At 38.9% G+C, this 10,000-nt stretch overlaps 1 protein-coding gene across 2 annotated transcripts in view; it reads left to right on the top strand.

The window, feature by feature from the left end:
• The window catches only part of LOC311278774 (BICD cargo adaptor 2), a 34,738-nt gene that overhangs the window by 744 nt on the left and 23,994 nt on the right, over positions 1–10,000 (top strand). For both annotated transcript variants that reach the window (XM_084389808.1, XM_084389807.1), the window contains exon 2: positions 9,083–9,295. In XM_084389808.1, coding sequence (XP_084245934.1) covers positions 9,083–9,295 — 213 coding nt within the window. The remainder of the gene's footprint in view (positions 1–9,082; positions 9,296–10,000) is intronic.

The raw sequence follows: 10,000 nt of genomic DNA, 5'->3' as shown, positions 1-10,000 counted from the left end.
ATGCTGCCGTATTATGTGTTTGGGGTGTAAATGATGTGGTTTCGTAGGCCAGGGGGGTTTCTAATCTCCGAGAGGCCGCGGGACACCGAATATGAGCATCCCCGGGAGACACAGACTCCCTCCATCTTAAGATACATAAATATATAAAAATGTGTGCGTGTTATATTATTAATATATATATATATATATATATATATATATATATATATATATATATATATATATATATATATAAAACCCAATTTATACCCATTTAAATTGTATACACTATACAAAAATTGTATACATTATTCGGAAAATATTATTGTGCTCATCCTCGTGAGACACCCCGTCCATCTTAAGACTTTTATATATATATATATATATATATATATATATATATAAACCTAGTTTGTACACATTTAAATTGTACAAAAATTGTACAAAAGCTTAAAGCATTATTTGGAAATATTTAGAGTCTGTTAAGATGCATTACGTGTTTTTTTTTTACTGTTTTATTTAAACCAATCAAATTTTATTGTTTACTTATTTTAATAAATTTTTTATGTTTATTTTATTAACATTTTATTGTTTATCTAATCTATATGCATCTACTTTTTATTATTTATTTTAATCCAAATTCTATATTTCTATAGAATATATTCTATATTCTTCTCTAAACTTTCCCCCGGCCCCCAGATTGATGTAGATGTGGAGATTGATGGAGATGTGGAGATTGATGTAGATGTGGTGACATGATGTTGTGTTGCTGAGATGACGGAATGACTTCATGTTGAATTGAACATGGTGAAACGCTGTCAGTGTGTCGCTGGATGTGTCCGGAAGATGAAAAATGCTGCTTTCATGAGAAGATGTGTGTATATATATATATATATATATATATATATACAGGGACGATTCTAGCCTTTTTGGCACCCTAGGCGAGATTCCTACAGAACCTATTCACCTTATTAATTGAATTATAATAATGATTTATATAATGGTGCCCGTACACATCAAGAGTGACTAACGATAACTGTAACGATAACTGTAACGATAACATTAGCATCCACTCCAGCGCACGATATCGTTCTGTTTATTATAAGCGCGCTGCAGTTTGGTGTCTGTTGCTTTAAATGCTCGAGCTCTGGATTCTGATTGGCTGTCAGTTTTGAAAGTGATTTCAACTATATTGTTTTTCTGTGTCGTTATTGTTATAGTAGTGGTGTGGACTCTGCTATTCTTAGAACATTTATAAAACTATATATATATATATATCATTATAGTTATCATCCCCTGGTCATATGCTTTATCTGCTGCTGCTTTTATTCCCACTAATGTGATCATATCTCAAAATCAAGTTTCAGATTGAGGTAATAATGCCTGTGTGTTGTGGTGAATTATGTCAGGCCTGCTTTTGAATTTTTGCGGGAGTTTTTGTCCCCTCCTAAACGGCCGAGCGAGTTTCAGCCGGAGCAGGAATGATGAGCATGTGGAAAAACTCGCCTCAGTATCTCGTCATGCTGGGAATGTGTGTGTGTGTGTGTGTGTGTGTGTGTGTGTGTGTGTGTGTGTGTGTGTGTGTGTGTGTGTTTGAGACAGAGAGAGAGAGATTTTTTTTTTTTTTTTTTTCTTAACTGAAAGGGTTTGTCGTGACTGGAAAGCTTTTATTAAAACCAGTTAATTCCCATTTCATTCAGTTTCCAAACTTTCCTGAAATTCCTTGATGATTTTTTGTCACATTCTTCCTGTCCGTCGTTGAGTCAGTCAGTATGAGCCACACTGCCGTCCGGGTCAGTCAAGAAGTTAACTAGTAAACAAGCAAAGTTATTGTGCAAATAGTTCTCGAATGCAGAAGCTCTGTTGAAACGATGAGCCAATCGGGGCTTACACACACACACACACACACACACACACACACACACACACACCCACACCCACACACACCCTCTTTTGAGACAGTGATCTGCATTTTACAGTTTCGCGATCATGAAAACACTGGTAAATCAGCTCCTCATCCGACAGATGAAGGAAACCATGCGGGAGTTTGGTTTAAAGGTCATTCATGATTATTAAATTCACACTGTATATCTTTTTTTAGCTGATTTCTGAATTATATCTCAGTGGTAAGAAGCTGTTGTTTACAGTGTGTGCACACACAGCACATGTGACACAATAAGTGTGTTTAATGTGTGAAATCTAATATCCGTCTAAAAAAAGTAAAAGTTAAATGAGAGTAGGCCTCTGTAATGATGAAGGAGGGCTTCCCACACCAAGGCCGGACAATATCAAACATTTATAATATATTCACATGGATTTGCCCAAATTTTGCTAGTGATGCACTGACATCAACAGTTTGGCAGAATTATAATATTATGTAGCCGATAGGACAGACTTGTATCACTTAATATATATATAATATAATATAGTACTATATTTTCCTTTTTTGAAGTGATCCCAATCATATTTCAAGCAATTCATAACCATCATGTTGAACGGTGAGCATCTGAAGTGTCTCAGCTGGAGGAAATAATCCAGTATTTATCAGCTTTAATATATCGGACACATTTTCTTATAGGGCCGATAACGCTAACATTAAAAATGAACCGATATCGGCTGATACCGATATGTTGCCGATATATATTGTGCAGTGCATCCCTAAATTTAGCATATAAGGGTGTGTTCACACTGGGCATGTTTGGTTGGATTAAAACGAACCCTGATGCGATCGCTCACAACACGGATCAAAGACAAACCGAGCGAACCGAAAACAGGACGTGATGTCACAAGATGCGACCCTGAAAAGGACATTTGTTTTTTCTGATCACAGTTCAGTTCAGGCATCAGAACCGTATCTCCTCACTGCAGATCTGTGTGTGTGTGTGTGTGTGTGTATGGAGGGATTCCTGACACTGTTTTTACTCCTTTACACATTTAATAAGCTCTTCACGAGTTCAGAATACCATCATATGTAGACTACGCACATACAGCGAGCGCATTTATCCCTGAACACAGCCTTGTTTTGGATGTTCGGTGAGTTCTGTCGTGGAATATATTGTAAAAGCATATTTTGTGTGTGTGTGTGTGTGTGTGTGTCTTTAGGTTCGGTGCTAAGAATGCCAGTGTGAATGCAACTAAATGTGCATGACTAAATGTGACCCTGGGTCACGTCACCAGTCTCGAGTCGCACGGGTATATCTGTGGCAATAGCCGACAATACATTGTACGGGTCAAAATTATCGATTTTTCTTTTATGCCAAAAATCATTAGGATATTAAGTGAAGATCATGATCATTTTGTAAATTTCCTACCATAAATATATAAAATATTTATTTGTGTGAGTGAATGCAGAACAATCGCCAACATAAATTACCAACTTTTAAAGGAGATTTTCTCAATGTTTAGATTTTTTTTGCCTCAGATTCCAGATTTTCAAAGTTGTATCTCTGCCAAATATTGTCCTATCATAACAGCTTATTTAGCTTATGTATTCAGCTTTCAGATGATGTATAAATCTCAATTTAAAAAAAATTGTGACTGGTTTTGTGGTCCAGGGTCACAAACGTATCGCTTTGATTTGTGGTCGTCAGATAACCACACCACAGCTGTGACGTGTGAACACACCCTCAGAGTTTACTGTAATATAGATGTGTTCAGATGCGCGTGACGGGAGCGAGTGTAAATGGGTTATCGGGTCAGTTAGTGGGGATTTAGATCTGGCGTCTGTGTCCAGCTGAGATGCTTCTCTTCAGGCTCTTTCCAACAGTGTGTCTTTGTTTGTTCAGGATGCGATTGAACACAAGTCTGCTAAATTTAGTCGTTGTGTTGAACAGCTCAGGATTGGGCTTGTGTGTGTCCCACATATCAAACACACATCATCCGTGAGTGCGGGAGTTTATAGACCAGTTGTGTTCGAGCTAACAGCTGTTCAAGCACAAGTGTTGATGACGACACTGAACATAGACCATCAATCGCAGTTCTCTCTTCAACGCTGAACCGATTCTGAAAGCTTCATTTAAGCGTTTTTTTGATGCAAAATGTATGTAAATACAGTCATATCTGTCCTAAAGACAAACATCTGATATGTTGTGTGCATTAGTCTGAACGAGGCCTATTAGATCTGCCTATGTGTGTGTGACATTATATTTCATGATAACGATATAGGCCTAATATATATATATATATATATATATATATATATATATATATATATATATATATATATATATATATATATATATATATATATATATATATATATATATATAATAAATATATAAATATATTTACTTTAGTTAGTAAAAATAAGACCAAAGAAGCAAATTACAAACAGGAGGACAAATACAATATAACAGAAATATGAATTATTATACAAATAACATTTTTCAGGTACAACAGGTTTATTTAACATTTAGTTAGGAAAAGTACAGAAATTAAATAGCTAATCAAATGTAAAAATAAAATACTGCATAGTCTTCACTGTAAGTTTTTATTATATCGCTTTAAATGCTCGCGCTCGTTACAGCAGGATGGATTCTGATTGGCTGTCAAGTGTTTTTATAGTTCATCCGCTGGAAAACATTGTTTCCGATGAAATAATGTATCTGTGCCAGTGTGCTGTTATCGTCACAGTTGGGCGATATGCAGGGCTGTAGCTATCGATTATTTTAGTAATCGAGTATTCTACTGATTATTCCGTCGATTAATCGAGTAATCGGATAAAAAATGGTGGTAATAAAAATAGACCCAAGAGAACAACAGCGTTTAAAATGACTTAAAATACAAATATAGGTAACTTTACACTTTACAATAAGGTTCAGCGCATATATTTATTTAACTGAATCACAGCCTTTGTGATTTCACGATAGCACTATGCTTTATTATGATTGTAAATGGTTTTCAATATATCGCGTATCCTTAGAAAACGGTGTAATAATGCGGTTCATGGATTCTCGTCCGGTATTTTGCCGGTTACTCGATACGGGTAAATCGCAATCGAGGATTTTTTCAAATCGAGTACTCGACTTTCCTCGAGGAATCGTTACAGCCCTAGTGATGTGTAAAAATATTTTACCGATAATCGCCTTTAAAAAAACACAATATTAGATTTTATATATACATTATGAATGTATGAATTAGCATTACATTTGATGGACATCAGTTAAATACTATAATGTGGCCAGTTGAAAGCCATAATCAACAAAAACTCCTTTTAAATGTCATGTTGTGCCTAACAATCCCCTTAATAACAACGTCTTCCTTTTTTTGGGATGAGTCGTGCTTCTCTTTCACGCATTCCTCACGGTTACTTTTTAGCTCTCTCATGTAAACACCATAGAGAAGTCCCAGTCGCTGAGGGCCGAGAGCTGAGAGCTGCACGGACATGAATGAACGTCATGCATGCATGTCACCACATGCTGAATACCATCAGCAACCCAGCCCTGACCTCGAGTGAACCTAGCCAACACAGAATCAACACGAGAACAAGTGTTCTCAGTCGCCAGCCGATCACTAATTAACCGACAGTTTTGCAAAGAGGGTTTCCATTATAATCACTACAAAGCTGTCCGACATCTGAGCAGAACTCGGCACTGACCAAAATCTGGTTCTGAGTAAACTTGAACACCTCTGGAGCCTCATATCTAACCGTCGCACAGAACAGGCCCTGACAGAGCCGTACGCACTTCACACGCATGAGATGTGATTCATTCAAACAAACTCGACGGGAGAATCTGTGAGTAAACTCTGATCCTGCGTACGGACATCTGGAGACGTTTGGAGACACCGATGGAGATCTGACATCATCTGAGGAAGGAAAACCACTTTAATATTCATCATGAGTCATAATCATAAATACAGTGCATGTTCACAATAACAGTTTAAATACATAAAAGAAGAATTTAAACTATGTTTTACATCTGATATACATATTTAATTAAATATCCCATCCTCATTAATGGAGTTAAGCACCGAGAAGTTACACAAAAAATGTTATTCTAATAAATAGAAGTATTTGTAGTGGATGCGCTGCTTTTATACACTTTAGCTGTGGCGTGCTGTGTTTTAATGTTTGCTTAGCACATGATAATAGCAGAACGTGATGTGAACGTAGCAGAAATGCTCAATAATGCACAATAAGGCCTATCTGTTTCCATTAAAAATATAAAGCAATTAAAATACTATTTGGCCAGTGGAAAAGATTGAGTATTGAGGTATTACGTGGATGAATATGCAAATGATATGCAGATGAGGATATGCATGCAGAGTAAAACGAGGCGTTATAAGCTCATATATGGTTATTTCTGGGATAGAGACGCATGAACGCACAATCTTCCTCTGACTGGGGTTTATAAAGGGATTTTTGCACAGGTTATGGCGTACGCACGCTTTTATACGTCTGAATGTTTTTTGGTGTACTCCATTTTTGGCTTTTGGGCGCACACACACTTTTAGTAAGGATCCTACACACAGTTTTTATAAACGAGAGCCCAGATTGGCCATTGCATTCAAAAGATCAACAGACTTGTCTGTGATTGGCTACATCTCTCACCGCTGCAAAAACACATTGTAAATAGAAACACAAATTCACACTGGATCGTTTGCCAAATCTGTTTCGCCAATATGATATTATTACAGTAGTAACTGAGGGTGATTAACTTTGTTTAAAACACATGGCCTGAACCCAAAGGAAAAACAGGAAACACTTCCTTCCTCCTTTGGTTGACTTGGGAGAATGGGAAATCTGCCTTTGTTCTGAAGCGTGCTGAGCTATGCTGCTGTTTGCTTCAATTTAAAGGGGACTTATTATGCCCCTTTACACAAGATGTAAAATGAGTCTCTGATGTCCCCAGAGTGTGTATGTGGAGTTTAAGCTCAAAATACCCAACAGATCATTTTTTACAACATGTTTAAATTGTCACTTTTTGGTGCTCAGAAAAACGCGCTGTTTTAGTGTGTGCCCTTTAAATGCAAATGAGCTGCTGCTGCATGGCACAGGGGGCGGAGCTTCATGAGCTCGCACTCAGTCTCAGGAATGATGATGATATCAGAAACTCTCAGTAACGGTGTTCATTTCGACCCGGAGTCGGACAATAATGCCTACAGAGTCAGAGTACCTACAAGTCTGCTGTTTCGGACCAGGTCTGAATGATGGCCAAAAATATACTGAGTTTAATGAATTTTATTGTACATCACACAAAAGATGAAGCGTCAGTTTTACTCCAGAAAATCACCGTAAGAGCTGAGTAAACACAGTATAAGAAGTGCGTAAGTACATAAACGAATTTCGGTAGAGTTGAGGGAGCATTTTCTTTGAAAACAAAATAATTCCACCTCGTCTTCAGCGGCTGCCTCAGATTTCGGGAGTAAATAGAGAGAGCGATGTGGATTATTAATACATCCAGCCACACAACACCTACAACGCTTGGGAGACATTCTCCTCAGTGCAGCAATGGCGGATGTGTACGACCAGAGCCCGTCTACGGAGAGCCTGCCCACTCCCTATTAAGTCCTATTGTACCGAATGTTGGTTGTAGTTCCACCAGAGTTCCACTGGGGGCGATCGCCCATGAGTGCAGAATGAATGGGAGTCAATGGGGCTAGACAGCTAAATTTGTCTCTTTCACCCGATTGCCGTTGAGAAATCTCAGATTCGATTATATGTTTTGCAAGTTCAACATGGGTTATAGGTCGAAAGTTGAATGAACGAGTACTTATGTCCTTTCGATTTCTTACAGGTTGAGTTGTTGTTGCCCATAACACGCTAGCATTCTGCTAATGAACGCTGGTCAGTGAAGGACTGATTACGACCAGAGATACCGCTTGATGGCATCGTGTGTGTGTGTGTGTGTGTGTGTGTGTGTGTGTGTGTGTGTGTGTGTGTGTGTGTGTGTGTGTGTGTGTGTGTGAATTTTCGGCGTGGTCTTTTAAAACAACAAAACAAAAACTCTTCTAGCACGTGTGTTTACCTGTGTCAGCTGTGTTGTCGATGCTTCGAGAGAAAAGAAAGTGCAGAGCGCGAAAGCATCAAAGTGACTGAAGGATTGCCGTAAAGCAGTATATCTGGTCGTACGATGTGTATGACGTCATTGACACTTTAAAAGACTTTTTAAAGCAAATAAGTGACTCTAAAAAATCTAACACCCAGCAATGTGTAATTTCTTTGCATCTCCTTTCGAATACAACATTCAAATTACTAGACAAAAAATTATATCCTGAGAAAAGTGGATTTTGAGGGGTATAGCACCATAGACCTCCATTCATTCTGCACTCGTCCTGTGAGCGCCCTCATATGGAGCCAGAGTGGAACTGCACTCGTTCTGTGAGCGCCCTCATGTGGAGCCAGAGTGGAACTGCAACCAGTTCAGAAGCCGGAAGTGTACTGAGAGTGGAAGTTCTCCCCTTATTAGACATTCTCTGGTACAATTCGCTGTGAACTCGATCAGGGCGGGTCTATGTTAAAACGGCAGTGTCTGTCAACACTCATGGGCGGGGCCTGTGGCTTTAGTGACATCACTGAAGCCGCATTCTGAAAACAGGTCGTTGGGAGACAGTGCTGATGATTTATGGGGATTAATAAAAAAGAGTGAGTGATTTTTATCACTATTGGGTGGTTGTGTACACACACTGCCAACACACATTTATGTCCAAACAGCATGCAAAAGTGAATTTTGTATAATAGGTCCCCTTTAAGGTGGCAAATATTGCCCTTTCATAAAAATGTTCATTTCTGTCACAGCTGTGAACTGACCACCGCATAGAATATGAATATGATTATCTTCGCGAGTCAGCTGTCAACAACAGGCCTAAACCAGCCATGGCACCAGCACAAAAACACACTATTATCAACAGAACTTTGAAAATATCGAGATATAATTATTTTTGTCAATATTGTACATCCCTAATGTACAGTGTTAATTTTTATTTCTTCAGGTCTTAAAAAGTGTTAAATATTACTTTATAAAGTGTGCAGCAACCCCATTACACACTTTTGGATGCAGTGTTTGGATGGTATACCACCTCCATGTTTGCCCATTGGCAATATGAATCATCCCCATATATAACGATAAATGATTAATCCTGGTGTGTTTCTTCTGTTCCTCAGGCGTTCGGACAGGCTCACTCCAACCACAGGAAGGTGGCGGCCGACGGCGAGAGCCGCGAGGAGTCGCTCCTCCAGGAGTCGGCGTGTAAAGAGGCGTATTACGAGCAGCGCGTGCAGGAGCTGCAGGCGGAGCTGAGACAAGCTCGAAACATCCTGACCAACACCCAGTCGGAGAACGAGCGCCTCGCCACCATCACGCAGGAGCTGAGAGAGGTCAGTGAGCGCATGTGTGGGGCACGAGCGGCGTCAGGATGGGCAGAAGAGGGGTTAGAGGCATTAGGAGTCGCTAAAGCACCAATTCAAAGTGTTAATGTATAGTGTAGAAAATGATAACAGAATATTGATGAATCAACAGTTTGTACCTGCCTATTAAAAACATTATTAGGGATGGCCTCGTGGCGACATGTAGCGCCGTTGTGCTCGGGCGGCCCGAGTTCGAGTCCCGGCTCGTGGACCTTTCCCGATCCCGTCCCCCGTCTCTCTCCCACTTCGCTTCCTGTCAACTCTATACTGTCCTGTCACAATAAAAGGCAAAAATCACAAAAAAAGTAAAAAAAAACATTATTAGAGATGCACCGATATGAACATTTTGGCCGATACCAATAACCGATAATTCTTTATATTTGAAAGCCGGTAACCGATATATTGGCCGAATAATCGGAATCCAAATTTTTATTTAATTTTTGAGTCTGATTACTAAAACAAAAGCCTCACCATTAAATCAACGTCTCAAACACACAATTATAGTGATGTTCTCATAATGTTATGTAGCCGATATGACAGACTTGTATCACTTTACTGTATTTTCCTGTTTTGAAGTGATTCCAATCATATTTCAAGCAATTCATAACCATCATGTTGAACAGTGCGCATCTGAAGAGTCTCAGCTGGAGGAAATAATCCAGTATTTATCGGCTT

Source organism: Rutilus rutilus, assembly GCF_951802725.1.
Source record: "Rutilus rutilus genome assembly, chromosome: 19".
NCBI classification, from domain to species: domain Eukaryota; kingdom Metazoa; phylum Chordata; class Actinopteri; order Cypriniformes; family Leuciscidae; genus Rutilus; species Rutilus rutilus.
The sequence above is the reverse complement of the archived record's forward strand: the minus strand, read 5'-3'. Positions and strand labels throughout refer to the sequence as shown.